A 15,599-nucleotide genomic window follows, 5' to 3' on the forward strand; every position below is an offset into this window, starting at 1 on the left:
GTTTGCATTCAACTGTTCAAAGAAAGAAAGCTCATCTGACTTTCAGTTTGCTTCCCAAAAAGATGTGTATCTGAAGCTTCGAGAGCTATGGGTGACGTTATTGGGTTATAGCAGTGGAAAAGGCTAGCCACTGAATTTGGTTAAAAAGAGACGATGAGCGATGGCTAGAAGAATATCGAGCTTTATTTGATAACCAGTTGATCTAGCAAGCAGGGCCTCATATTAGTGAAGGTGTGCAGTGATGCCATCAAGAGGTAGGCCCTGAAATGGCACACATTCTCTCCTGATGACCCTATACACTAGCTGGCTTCTGGTATGTGGAGCTTTCGACTGGTAGCACTTGCATCTGCAAGTTGTTTGCAAAACAACATATATATATCTGAAAAAAATGAATAGAAATGGCTTTTCTGATAATTTTTCCACTTTAATAATTACAAAAGGTAAAAACTGTTTGTAAATTTATAAACATCTAATTATTAATGTGGAAAATTTATGAGAAAAGCCATTTCTATTCATTTTTTCAAATATATAATACTGTACAAAGGACATTTTATTTCTTATTCTAGTATATATATATATAATACAAATCATATGTGAGCATATGCATATATACATACATATATGTACATACCTACATCTAAATGTATATATAGATGCATATCCAGGTACAGGACATAAAAAAAGGAACTTTTTTTACGGACAACAGAATGAACACATAGACAAGCCACATATGGAACTTTTCCTTCATCAGCTGCCTCTATTCTAAACTAGGCATTTCGAGACATTTATGTATGTATATATATATATATAGAGACATTTATGTATGTATATATATATATATACACAGACATTTATGTATGCATATGCGTATTTACTCGTCTTGACAGCATGGTTGTAAACAGGTATCACTGTCATACAAGCAACGTTTATTTCGAGTCTGATTGGAAACAGATGAGGGTTGGTGACAGGAAGAGCATCCAGCTGTGGAATATCTACCTCAACAAATTCCACCTGTCCCATGCAAGCATAGAAAAGTGGTCATTATAAGACAATGTTGAAATAATTCAAGCAGTGGCAATAAATGTTGAACTGTGAGGAGCATGTCAAACATTTGTCTTATAAACCTGCTGTTTGAAATTTAATCAATTCCCCAGGTGAAGTGAAATGATTAATCAGAGAATCAAAGCAAGGATGTCACATCTGCTGGTTATAAATTTTACATCTAACTCTCCAATACTCATCATACATTTCGCACAATTTTACACAACACATTTTTCAAATTTCATAGAATTTTAATTTAAATTTGCAAAACAGGTACTTAGCGTATAAAGATTTCAAAATATTAAACATACAAAAAATGGTCTTTTTCTCTTTATATATATATATATATATACATATATATGCATAACATATATATATATATACATATATATATATATATATATATATATATATATGCATAACATATATATATATATATACATACAAATAACATATATATATACATAACATATACATATATATATACACATATAATCATATACATATATATATATATATATATATACACATACATATATATACACACACACACATGTACATACATATATACACTTTATATATGTGTATATATATATATGCATATATACATAACAAATACAAGAACTATTTTTATTTTACTCAAATAAAAGTAGCTCTGAAATTTATAAATATTCTCAGCATTTATAATTGAAAATTCTTCCTTCCCATACAAATTCATGAGCAATTAACATTTCTTTTCTTGCTGATTTGTTTTCGATATATATATATATGTATGTGTGTGTGTGTGTGTATCATCATCATCATCATCGTTTAACGTCCGCTTTCCATGCTAGCATGGGTTGGACGATTTGACTGAGGACTGGTGCAACCGGGTGGCTACACCAGGATACACACACACACGCACAAATGTTTATGTACAAGAAAAAGAGGGAGAAGAATTTTGGAACTGTGATGATGACATCAGTTTAAGGAGGAACCATGTTCATATTCATTGATGTGGACAAAATGTGGTTACGGTATTGAACACTTAAACCAGTCATCCAGAACTTTAGCAACTGTTTGTCTTCTTCTTTGGCACCAACTACTTGCAGAAGTTTCTTCATGTCGTCTTCTGACCGGCTGCCACCAGCTTTGGTGAACTTGAATAAAACCTTTACTTTGCTGGAAAAATAAAACAAAATTGCTATAAAAAATATTTCATCTAAATGGAGGGTGGGGGTTTCTTCTTAATTTTTTTATCAACAAAACAAGAACTGACCTGAACAAAGTTTGAGGTAAATAGAGTGCGAAAGTGAGGGAGAACAAGGAAAATGTGCAGGGGACAGGGGGGGAGATAGGAGGGTTGGTTTGAAAGGGAGGATGCCCAAAACCTGGCAAGATGGTGTGAGGGCGGTTGCCATGGCATTGAGGTAGATCCAGCCTCCCCTATTGACAGGGACAAAACCCATATTTAAAACACTGAATGATGATGATGATAGAATACCAAATACTGCAGTATTCACCTTGAGAGATTCTTTCATATATACATATGGTATTAAAAGCACAGACATATATCATTAGCAAACAAGAAGTGTCTGGCATGAGTTCCAGAACTGCCAGATCATGTGATTTCACCATACTCGCTTCCTCAGTGGTAGGCATCTACCAACCACATACCAGCTAAATCTCACTGCCAACAATATCTAGAATAACAGTGATTTTTTCAGTCACTGATATTGCAGGCTTATTAAAAAACAAATATTAGTGACAGAAGTAATATTAATACCAAATAGCAATCATTATATCTTACTTAATGTGGATGTGTTATTAGAATGCCATATACAGTGATATTTACCTTGAGAGATCCTCTCATGTTTGTGGAGCTCAATACATATGACAGGCATACTGAGCACCCAGAAGTATACTAGTTGGATCATAGACACAAATCTCATTTAATAAACAAAGTGATCAATATTTAGTAGTAAAAAATATATAAATTTCAAATGAGAAAAAATTAAAAAATATGCTTACTTCATCCATTCTTCTTTTAAGCAAATTAAGCATTGTTCAATAACTTCATAGCATAGATTTGTATTTCTTAGTGCAAGTTCCATACGGATTAATACCTTAGGAGCTGAAAAAGGAAGACAATTCTTATAATTAAATACACGTGATTTATCCATGAAATAGAAAAGAAAAAGCAATCAATTACATCAAAAATAATTCAAAACAAACATGCTTATTGTCTTACAAAACTGTTGGACAAGATCTAAGAGGAGAATTTTCGTGACAATTCTATAAAACAAGACTAAAAGACAGCGTCACCAGGCATACACAAGACGACTGTTAGTGGGGCAGAAGAGATTTACTTTAAGTAATACATAGAAAAAGATCAATTCCATATGGATAAGCTGTTAACAACAAACAAGATGAGGACAAATATCCGTCGAATGTAAATAAAGTAATAATAATGTTTAAGTAAATATTATTCTTATATAATCAGGCTTGGCAGAAGAGACCGTCTGGATTAAAATTAACCTATAGTAGTGAACACCAGGGACAAAATTAGCTTATGGGAAACCCAACTTCATGCATAGAACCTGGGATGGTGTTATGAAATATTTTGGGGGAAAAAAAGTCTTATATGCCATCAAATATGGTACATATAAATTGTTTAAAAATGGAAATTTTTACCTTTATCTGGCAGGATAACATGGCTACTGATTTTGAACTCGTAGCTATTGAGATCTTGTGGTCCCTCTTCAGGACTGAGGATCTCGATTAAAAGGAACTGTTCTGAGTTTAGAATATGGTTAGGTAACAAAACTCCAAGAGGGACTCCTAAAAAGTTGCAGCGCCAAGATTCTTCATACTTTTCACTGTAAGGAATTATTTTACAACAGCCTTTCGGTAATAAACCCTGTAGTGAGATAAAGAAATAAATAAAAATGCCATGACGACAGAGAAAAATGATTCAATAAAATTTATTTTTAAAAATGGTGTGCATTGAGAGAAATTAAAGAGAATTATGAACGAAAAATAAAAAACAGAATAATTCAACATTAAATCGTTAACAAATTAATTACATTGTTACAGGGAAGAATAAACAACAAGCTAGACTCTCTTCTTCCAGATCTAGATTTCATATCCAGTTGTTGGCATTATTGGAAGACAGTTCACTCTACCTGTTGAGCCTTCAAACCTAGTTACTTATGTATCATCATCATCGTTTAACATCCGCTTTCCATGCTAGCATGGGTTGGACGATTTGACTGAGGACTGGCGAACCAGATGGCTGTACCAGGCTCCAATCTGATCTGAGTGCTTCTGGTGTATCATAATGAAGCAAATAACAAGTAATTTTGTATTTATCAAATGTGAGCACAGTATCTCATGAAGTTGGGTTCCCCAGTTGAAGACATCAGCTTTACATGTATTTGAAGCAGGACCCATCTGGTGAAGACACTCTTTTATAAGCTTCATTCATAGAACTTCAACTCAATACAAGCTAACACAACACATCACTTATGCATTGATATCAGTTTCTAGTAGTGAGCTACACCTATATATGATGCCTTGTTCAGATCCCAGATCATCAGTGATCTAGCAGACCTATGAACAAAACCATACCAACCATGACCATCCCATCTTATATTTTAAGACATGATATATCTAGGACTATTATCCAATTTGTTCATCATTTTTAAGACAATAGGGTGTGTGTGATTCTAAGGAATTTTGGTAGTTATTTCAAGCAGATCAAGTGACTAACATAGAGGCTCCCACACTGATTCATCTACATGATGCCCATTGAAAGTACTGTGATGTAGTTACATCACAGTGCCAAGATATGAACCACTGACCCTGCAGCTACCAGCCTGTGAAGCCTATCAATTCAGTCTACTGCAACAGCAATCATTATAATAGAACAGATGAAATAATTTTGGGTAGTAACAAACCTTCAAGACTTCTAACATTGACTTGACGAGCTGTTTCTCTGTACCCTTGACAATTAATTGGTTCCCTATGACAATATGATGAGCCACCGTGTGAAAGTTTAAATAACCAAGCACCTGTAAAAAAAAAACACAATTCATTAGGCCTATAGTTATTTGTTACTCACTACGTTTAGATTACACTTTAGCATTTAAAACTGGCCATATCCAGCCCAAATATTTTACCTATTTTATGTTCAAACCAGATCCAGCCTCTTACACATCATCATCATCTTCATCATCATCATTTAACATCTGCTTTCCATGCTGACATGGATTGGACGGTTTGACTGAAGACTGGCGAGCCGGATGGCTGCACCAGGCTCCAATCTGATCGAGCAGAGTTTCTACAGCTGGATGCCCTTCCTAACGCCAACCGTTCCAAGAGTGAAGTGGGTGCTTTTACATGCCACCAGCACGAGGGGCAGTCAGGTGGTACTGGCAATGGCCACGCTCAAATGGTGTTTTTTATGTGCCACCTGCACAGGAGCCAGTCTAGTGGCACTGGCAATGACCTCGCTCAAGTATATGGAATGCTGTGAACAACAAATTATAATTTCATTTCAAATACATTTAAATATATTTAAGATAATTAGTAGGGGAAAAAAAGAACATAATATTGATCTGGTGTGGACAGAGGGGTATAGTAACTTGAGAAATTTAGTATTTTAAAGACAAAAAATTTGACAGTACAAAATTACCTGCATAACATTTTGTAAATTATAAAATCTCGGCTGATTTGGGTCGGCATCCATTGAATCAATGTCTGGATTTTCTTTGTCTGGACTGGATTTCCTCATGTAGAGTTTTATAAAGCCTTCTTCAGTTTCTAGAAAAATAAAAGGGACAGAATAATTTATTTACACTTTAGAAATGTTCATTCATTGATTCACACACAACAGGCTTCTACACAATTTTTGTCTATCAATTTCACTCACAATGCATTGGTCAGCCTGAGGCTATAGTAGAAGATACTTACACATGGGGTCATGCAGTGAGATTGAACTCAAAGCTACATGCTTGCAAAGCAAGATTCTTAACCACACAGCTAGACCTGCGTCTGTGGTCAGTAATCCATCTTAACCTCAGTCATTATATATCAAGCATTAATGAGCAAAATAAATTTCGGAAATTATTGTTCATCAAAATTTTGCTTTCTTTATCAAGATTTTTTTTTTTTTTAATTCTTCAACTCACCTTCTAATCTCTCTGTATCCAGAATAGCATCTTCTGTAGGAGGGGCTTCGAGAGAGGTTTCAGTTATTCGGTTAACGCAAGCTTTAAGGATCCACACAAATGATACATGTAACATTTTGAAAATATGTTTATCATCTGTTAATTCTTTCAACGATCTAGCTGGCTTGTTACCACCTCGTTGAAACCGGAAGCTTGCTGGGTAAATACTGTCTCTGTAGCCTTTCTGCGGACATCTTGTCTGTTCTTCAGTGTAGACCTAATAAACAGTAGACCAAAGTAAAAACGATTCACTCAACTACTTTGAAAAAGAATGATACACACACACATATATATATATATATGTGTATATATATATATATATATATATGTGTGTGTATATACATATATATATATATATGTGTGTGTATATATATATATATATATATGTGTGTGTATATATATATATGTGTGTGTGTATATATATATATGTGTGTGTGTATATATATATATGTGTGTGTGTATATATATATATGTGTGTGTGTATATATATATATGTGTGTGTATATATATATATATGTGTGTGTATATATATATATATGTGTGTGTATATATATATATATGTGTGTGTATATATATATATATATATATATATATATATATATATATATATATATATACACACACACACCTTGAAACTTGAGTATGAGGGGGGGGGCTGAAAAGTCCCTGGCTTTAAGAGTAACACGAAAGGGCTGGCTGGAGGCCTGACCTTCCGACTTCTTTTACAGGGCTTAGAAAAACTGAAGGAATGCTGCAATAACTGCAAATCTGGGAGGGGAATATGTTGAATGAAATCATAATTAACTAATCTTCCTGTTTCTTTTTTTTACCCAAAGCCAGGAACTTTTCAGCACTCCCTCCGGTGTATGCACATATGTAGATATGTATGCATGTATGTATATACGTATGTATGCATGCATGCATTTATTTATTTATGCATATATATGAGGGGATGCTAAAAAGTTCCTGGCTTTAAGGGTACCACAAAAGCCTTATTTGGAGGTCCAACCTTCCCAGTTCTTTTACAAGCCTTAGAAAAACTGAAGGATTGCTGTAATAAGTGTGTGAATCTGAGAGTGGGATATGTTGAATAGAATCATAATTTACTAATTTTCCGGCATTGTCTTTTACCCAAAGCCAGGAACTTTTCAGCTCCCCCTCATATATACTCTCACCATTTATCTCTCTCTTTTTCCAGCTGAAAAAGCCATGTATCTCTTCTATCATACATCGTCCCACTATCATACTTTCATCTCAGTTGAACAGGGCCTTATTTTGAAAGTTACTTGGTGACTTCATTAATGCTGGTGCCACAATAGAAGCACCCAGTACACCTTGTAAAGTGGTTGGTGTAAGGAAAGGCATCCACCTGTAGAAACCATGTCAAAGCAAAAACCGGAGTTAGGCACAGCCTTCTGTTTCCCTGGTTCCTGTCAAACCATCGAACCCATACCAGCACAGAAAACAGATGTTAAACAATGATGATATGTATATATACACACATACATATAAGCATGAAAAATGCATGTTAAAACAATGACCATGGTATATGTGTGTTGTGAGAGAGAGAAAGAGAGAGAGAGAGAGAAAGAGGGAGAAAGAGAGCCATTACAGCTATAGAGTGCTGACACAACAGAGTCTCAAGTTTGGTTCCACTGTGTGGTACCTTGGTCAAGTGTCTTCTACTACAGCCTGGGGTCAACCAAAGCTTATGGGTGGATTTGGTAGACGGAAACTTAAAGAAACTTGTCATATATGTATACATGTGTGTGTCTATACCCTTGCCTTGATATCACATAATGGTTGTAAATGAGCATCACTGTCACACCAGCAATGTTATCTGTTTCCAGTTTTCTGTGAAATGTGTTTGTCCATAGGGAAATATTTCCTTGCTTGGAAACAGATGAAGGTAAGTGACAGGAAGGGTATCCAGCCATGAAAAAAATCTACCTTAAACAAATTCCATCTGACTCATGCAAACAAAATTAATTAATTCTATATTTAAGAGATGAGGAATTATGTACATTATTTACATTATTTATATTTGACGGATATTTGTCCTCGTCTTGTTTGTTGTTAGCACAACGTTTCAGCTGATATACCCTCCAGCCTTCATCAGGTGTCTTGGGGAAATTTTGAACCTGGGTTCTCATTCCTAAGATATTTTTTGATGTTATTATTATTATTATTATTATTATCATCATTAAGGTCAGTGCCTGGAATCAAACTCGGAATCTTGGGGTTAGTAGCCCACGCTCTTAACCACTATGCCATATGTTGAATGAAATCATACGCCATATGGTGTAGTGGTTAAGAGCATGGGCTATTAATCCCAAAATTCCGAGTTTGATTCCAGGCAGTGACCTCAATAATAATAATAATAATAATAATATCAAAAAATACTTTAAGAATGAGAGGTTCGAAATTTCCCCAAGAAACCTGATGAAGGCTGGAGGGTATATCAACCGAAACGTTGTTAACAACAAACAAGATGAGGACAAATATCCGTCAAATATAAATAATGAAAAATAATTGGGTATTACATCATGATGATCTCTGTCTCAAAACACAGGGCGAATTATTTCAATAAATATCAACAATGTTAGCTTATTTTCATTTTTTTTCTCCCATTCCACTTAAACTTCTTCAACAGAAAAAGAAGAATTACACACAAGTTACCTTTTCTGCTTTCATTTGTAGTTGCTTGATAACAAGTTGTAAATTTGGTACAAGGAAAGACCAAGAGTTCAACAAATATAATTTATCCATCATAACAATGATGATGCTATACCAACGTTTAAATCCACGAGCTTGATTATCTTGGATATAGAAAGTGTAACTGAGAACATTGCCTTGTTGTTTATCACCAAAGAAAATAGGACCTTCTCGACCAGGACACACCTGTGGGTTATAAAAAGAGTAAAAATAGCAATAAAATATGACTAAACAGCTAATTTTTTTTCATTAAAATCATTACTTAGATATTTTTCTGTTATAGTGTCCATCTCTTACAAGATACTATAATTTATAAAACAGCAATCAGTTCAGTGTGGCAATAAACCAAGAATAATTCAGAATTATTTTTTCCAAGTATGAACAATTGAGACTAGAGATATTATCCAACCATCGTGTTTTTGGTCTACCCCTAGGTCTCTCATCAATCGACTTGGCTTGAGAAATATCTTGCAATTCTTTCTTGTGACATTCTAATCACATGTTCACAGTACCAGAGCTGTGACCTCTCCATGCAGAGAAATAGCATCTCTCTGATCTCTGAGCTATGCACTCTTGTCAAGTAACGTTATTCTAGAGATCCTTTGGAGTAGGAGCTCTCAACCACTTTTTATCTATGGACCCCTTTGATTACTATTTTATTCTGGTGGACCCCTATACCCATTCAATGTTTAAAAGTTAGTTTTATAGAAAATTCTTTGAAATTTCCTATTTTGCTTTTCACACATTAATTTGTGTAAGTTGAACTAAATAAATGCTAGAGAAAGAAACTTGTTTCTTGAAATGCATACAAAAACACACATCTAAAGCAAAATTTTTTCAGGGGCCCTTAAAATACTGTTGTGAATCCCCAATTTACTATTTTGTTACATGAACTCCCAAAAATCTTATATGAACCTTCAGGGGCTATATGGACCCTGGTTGAGAACCACTATTTTGGAGGAACCCCATTTCGACCACCTGCATTCACAATAATACTGACATAAATTCTCTAAATACAACTACACAAGTGTTTCTCTTACTTATAAGTAATAAAAAAATCTCCATTTTGCACTTTTAAATTATTCCTAAAAAAAACTTGGAAAAAATACCAAATTGATAGTATTCGATAATAATTTTGAAATATATAAGATATAGAAAAAAAGTATACATTACCTCACAACTAAGACTGCGCAGACATGCTTGTCGTACCATACTAAAAACTTTGGGATGGTGTGGATGTTGGCTGCTCACATAACTAATAGGAACTTCATCATCGTGACTAACAAATCCAGTTTTGACAGAATAACAGCCCTGCAAGTAACAAATTATCCAGTTTTTAAAAAGATATACAAGTGACAATTAAACAATTATGAAGAACACAAATTTATAATTCATCTCAAAATAAACTGACATGTTAAAACATTTGCATTCTAATTCGTTTGATCTTTTAACTGGTTTGTATCCAATGGCTTCATGGCCCTGTGGTTAAGAAGTTCGCTTCCCAACCATGTGATTTTGGGTTCAGTCCCACTGTGCTTCACCTTGGGCAAGTGCTTTTTGGCATAGATAGTCCTGGGTCAATAAAGTCTTGTAAGTGGATTTAGTAGACATTGTGTGTGTGTGTGTGTTTGTGTACACACACATGTAAATTAGTGTTTGTGTGAGTGAGCTTGTACTTCCCCACATGTATTTGTTGGTTATAAACAAGGGCTTCACTGACATGGTGTACAGTGTTATTTGCTTCTCATCCACCACAAAAGCATGTCTGGCCTTCTTCACATGTGAAATATTTGTAAATATTCTTCTCACTTTCTCCTTTATTATCATTCCCTTGGCTGTTTTCTCTGCTTCAAGCTACCTGGCTGATATCAACATCTGGTGGTCTGTGTGCTTGTCTACAAACAGTCATGAAACATGGTCCATAACTTCTAATGAACAGCAACTCTATGAAATTTTCCCTAATGGAACTTAACTGCATGGTATTATTGCATCTGTTCATGCAACAGGCAAGTTTGTTTGGTGATATGTAGTATCTTAAGTTTTGTGGCAGAATCTGTTTAGAAATTATGCTCTTTGCTTCTTTTTCAATGAATTGGAAATGGATTTGCAGTGAAGAGAAGGACACAATGAAATTAAGCAGGCCTAGGGAGTGCCCCCATTATTATATGTTCCATATTAAATCTGATATTATGTAGGGCATACCGTGTGACTGGCCTTTGTGCCGGTGGCACGTGAAAGCACCCACTACACTCTCGGAGTGGTTGGCGTTAGGAAGGGCATCCAGCTGTAGAAACTCTGTCAGATCAGACTGGAGCCTTGTGCGGCCTTCTGTTTTGCCAGTCCTCAGTCAAATCGTCCAACCCATGCTAACATGGAAAGTGGACGTTAAACAATGATGATGATGATGATTATGTAGAGCATTAAAAGTCTCTTTGGTTTTTATGACCTTTTCTATGGAAAGGATCAACAAAGAGCATTATCTACATATCTCTGGTATATATGATGTGTTGCTTCACTTCAGTTCAACTGGAGTTAGAGTTGTCAGGATCTTACTGGAAGGTTACTTGTATGTGATGGAGAATTCAAGGGAGCTGAAATTTACTGAGGTGAAGTCTGCTGTAAGTTTGTGCCCTCTTTCCAGATGTTGTTAGACTTGTTGTATGGCTTGTGCTGGAGTGCACATCCAAGTTGAAGGTAAATGATGAGAAATGACATAATAGTCTAGAGATTTTACTGAACAAATATCCAATGTTTACATTTAAAAATAAAAGTGAAATATAAAGCAAAGACAGCAAATAAAGAAGAGAGTAAAAAAGAGACAAAATAAAGGGGAAAGAAAAAAATAGACAGCGTAGAGAAAGAGAAAGAAGGAAGAATATAGAAATAGGAGTAAGATGACATACTTCACAAAGATCTGTCTTCATACTTGTCACAGCAGCACTATCAGTAGAAGAAAAAGAACCATGTCTTATGGCTTTTGACCGGTTGTGTAGATGACCAGCACTGACATCAGACAATGCATCCTCATCATCTACAGCTCTGTGTTCTTGTGGATGGAAAGATTGTGTGCAATATACAATTCTTGGGCCATGGAGTTCACAGAAGTGACACACAGCTATGATAGCATTCATTTTTATAATTTAAAAATATCTGGAATGAAAGATACATACAATGTTACTAAAAAGAAAACTTTAAATATAAATGATTTCTGAATTAGAATCTAGAAAAACACTTGAATTGCTGACCATATAAGGACAAGCTATACAGGTGTTTTGAGGAGGATTGCAAAAAGTGGGTGAAACAGAAACAATTAAAAGTGGAGGAGGAGGAAATGCCATTTCTTTTCAATTCAAAGTTGTTGCACTTGACAATCAGTAAAGCATTCAAGAGTGTCCAGCTCACAAATCTACCAAAAGTAGGACTGGTTATGCACATCTAGTAAAACTACCTGCCTATAGACTCTGTCACTCATCTATTGGATCAGAGGCATCCTGCTAGATCACACAACTGTTGAGTGTGCTGATTGAGCTCTCTGTCCAACTCTATCAATTCTGGTAACCAAGGTCTGGGTTTGTCCCCTACATTTTTTCCCTTCCAACAACGTCCACTACTGTGTAGAGGATACCACCCTTCATTTGTTCTAACATTCCAAATGCAACTAAGATACTTCATATCAAAGCTGCACTGGGTCCATGAATAGAGACCTCAAAAACATTCTCTAATCTCGTCTTCTTCAATAACACAAAGACAAATTACAACATATATCAAGAAAACAATATTGTACCTAACCCTTCCTAACTTAGATCAATGCAAATGTTAGGTCACACAATTACTGAGGATTTCTCCAGGAAACTGCACATCTTCAGCATAGCAAAGACTGGCCTTCCTATTCAGGGTCAGAAAACAGTACAGTCCCCAACAACTCAAATAAATCCCACAATGAAGTACTTCTCCCACAATGCAGCTGCTACACATTCAGACATCCAAAACAGACCAGCCAACTAAGTGACATGAAATCACTCACCAACACATTCAACCTCTAGTCCATAATCATGCTGTATATACTCACTCCACCTTTTCTACTGCTGCAGTGGCCTCTGCTTCACATAGCTGGCTGGTCTTATTCCACTCCACAACTCAGACACTTCCAACTTGTATTTCCTTGCCACATCATTTATATTGCATTCAACCCACTTAGTCCAGCTGTTCTCCCCAGAATGTCAACACTTTGAAATACCCTCTCTACCCATGTTTTTCCAGCAAACATCAACTTGCAACTATAAGAACACTAACTATGTACATTTCACCAATTTCAGAGGGTTTGCAAAAACAATGGGCACATCCCTTCCTTTATACCTCCCACCCTAAAAAGATATATGGGTTTATGTGCAAGCGTATACAATAAGCAGAGAAACAAAACCATTGTTGAAGAGATGTAGTATTCATTACAGGCTTATTTTCTTGAGATATGCCAAATGTGCAGTTTCATTCCACTACAAAACTAAGACCCTCACAGAACATTCTCAATGAGATAGCACATAACAGGGAGTAATCAAATTATGTGGATGAAGCTTGTATGTGAAAAGAGAGGAAGGCATATAGGCTGGTGCTATCAATACAGGAGTATGTATAAGACATAACATTAATATAGAATATGATAGAGATAACTTGAACACTGAGATACATCTGAGCATTCCACCAACATACACACTACAATGGAACAATCGGACACGAGTCTTCTAAACCTAGTGATTAATGGCAAGTATAACCCATAAACTGGCAAATGTATCTAACATCCTAGACATGGTCAAAAGCTTTGCAACAAATAAGCTTTTACCAAAATGCTCAAGAATAAAAGACAACTGGCATGTAACGTAGCACAGACCTCCAATGTAGTTGACTGTGAATACTAAAAGAAACCTAATGAATATAGTAATAAAGTGTTTGTTTACTATCACCATCATCTAAGAAAAACTGGAGATGAGGGTGATGGGCTAATAATTGACAGGATAAGAGAGATTACCTTTCTAAGGAGTAGGTCACAAAGATGCGTTTCCATATCTCAAGGTAAAATGCACACAGAAAGAGAGCAATTGCGGAAGTTGGTGAAGCCGGCAGTGCCCAATTGCTGAGTAATTTTCTTAGATATGGTTGGGTCTCGCATATGCAAGACTAAAATTCAATCTATGAATATTTTGTACGCAGAACGCTCCTTTGAGGTACTTCCTACGGCCATATTGTGTAATTTATTTACATCTGTCTAATTAGATACATGGCATCTGAAGTTCCGTTTTCTGGAACAAGCCCAAATAACATTTTGTTCATTTTAACTCCCAACGTGTGCATAACAGGAAAACTATCAAACTATAAAATTAGTAAAATTTAAGACTATTTTTGAGTTTTCAAAATCAGTTTAAAGATTTTCCATTTATTTTGGGTTTCTTTCTTCTTTTTTTTTTTTCCAAATTAAGGTACAAATTCTATATCAATATAAACTTAGTGGTTAATGTTTGCTTTAGTACCCAACTAAAATTAAAAAGATTAATTCATTCTAGTCATGAAAACATCAATATAAATGTAGATTAGTTTATCGGAATATTACAATACACAACTTAAATAGAGTTTGAAGAATTCAAAACAATTTTATAACTTCATTATAGTGACGTTTTTTTTCCTTCTTAATTGTTGTTGCAAAAGTTATATAATGTTTGTAATTAAATATTTAATAATGATCAGTGACACGCACATCATCAAACAATTATTTTCCTGCGATTCAATATTGTATATAATCTAACGTTAAGTAAATAACCATGTGCTACCTGAGGTGGTTGAATCAAAGCAAATTAACAGAGAAGATAAATAAACACATTATATAGATATATTGACAAAATAAAAAGATTTGGGAGAATGGGAGTGCGTGTTTAAATAATTAAAATACACTAAATGAGAATAAGAATAAAGTAATTACCGATATTTTATTTATTAAGATAAAAATATAAATGTTTATCAGTAAAAACAATGGTGACAGTTAATCTAACAAACACACTATCTCTATGTTCGAAATAAATCATTTTATCAATCACACGAAGTAAATATATCATAAAAGAAAAACAACATGGTTATAGTAAACAATACGACAAAGGTAAAAATGTCGGGAAGAGGAGACTGACGGTGAAAAAGGAAACTAGACAAGCTTTGGGAGGAGGTTCTTAAAAACAAAATTAATCGATGTATATACAGACCATCAAAAATTGAATGCACTTGTTGTGTTTACAAAGCCGTGTTGGCTAGAACCAATTTAGATATCGGCCACATCCCCGTGATTAATGAACTGGTTGGCACACGATGAATCACGAGAAACACTCCTGCCATTGCACAAGATATCGTAAAATGCCAAGTTTACTAGAAAGCAGAGTTTTATCCGCTGATGTTTCTAACGCTATCTATGATTGGTTGATATTACGAACGTCAGCGTAATACTGACCAATTATAAACGTCGTTTCAAACAGTGAAATGTTTGTATTTGTTTGGTTTTAAAATGGTGTCTGCTTGTTGATAAAAGTTTGTCGAAGTGACTACGACAGCTAAGTTTATTATCTGAAACATACTTCAGTTGTCCTCTCTCTAAGGGAG

The 15,599-nt window shown here is 34.9% G+C and overlaps 1 protein-coding gene across 1 annotated transcript; it reads right to left on the reverse strand.

Moving 5' to 3' along the window:
- Positions 1-1,862: 1,862 nt before the first annotated feature.
- Positions 1,863-15,389, reverse strand: LOC106878955 (folliculin). Its single transcript, XM_014928335.3, has 10 exons — positions 15,209-15,389; positions 11,870-12,116; positions 10,140-10,277; positions 8,931-9,152; positions 6,213-6,468; positions 5,717-5,844; positions 4,980-5,093; positions 3,715-3,940; positions 3,052-3,154; positions 1,863-2,202 (listed from the first exon to the last, which is right to left on the reverse strand). Exons 2-10 carry the CDS (start codon positions 12,095-12,097, stop codon positions 2,007-2,009), a joined length of 1,611 nt encoding a protein of 536 aa, XP_014783821.1. The 5' UTR covers positions 12,098-12,116; positions 15,209-15,389; the 3' UTR covers positions 1,863-2,006.
- Positions 15,390-15,599: the final 210 nt, after the last annotated feature.

The sequence above is a fragment of the Octopus bimaculoides genome, chromosome 4, assembly GCF_046866305.1.
Source record: "Octopus bimaculoides isolate indiv1 chromosome 4, ASM4686630v1, whole genome shotgun sequence".
NCBI classification, from domain to species: Eukaryota; Metazoa; Mollusca; class Cephalopoda; order Octopoda; family Octopodidae; genus Octopus; species Octopus bimaculoides.

Excerpts from the sequence above, each read along its gene's own strand:
- LOC106878955 (XM_014928335.3), bottom strand. The coding sequence starts at position 12,097 with ATGAATGCTATCATAGCTGTGTGTCACTTCTGTGAACTCCATGGCCCA. Across the intron at positions 9,153-10,139 it reads TGCGCAGTCTTAGTTGTGAG|GTGTGTCCTGGTCGAGAAGG; the intron begins GTAATGTATACT and ends TATAACCCACAG. Across the intron at positions 3,155-3,714 it reads TGTTATCCTGCCAGATAAAG|CTCCTAAGGTATTAATCCGT; the intron begins GTAAAAATTTCC and ends TTCCTTTTTCAG.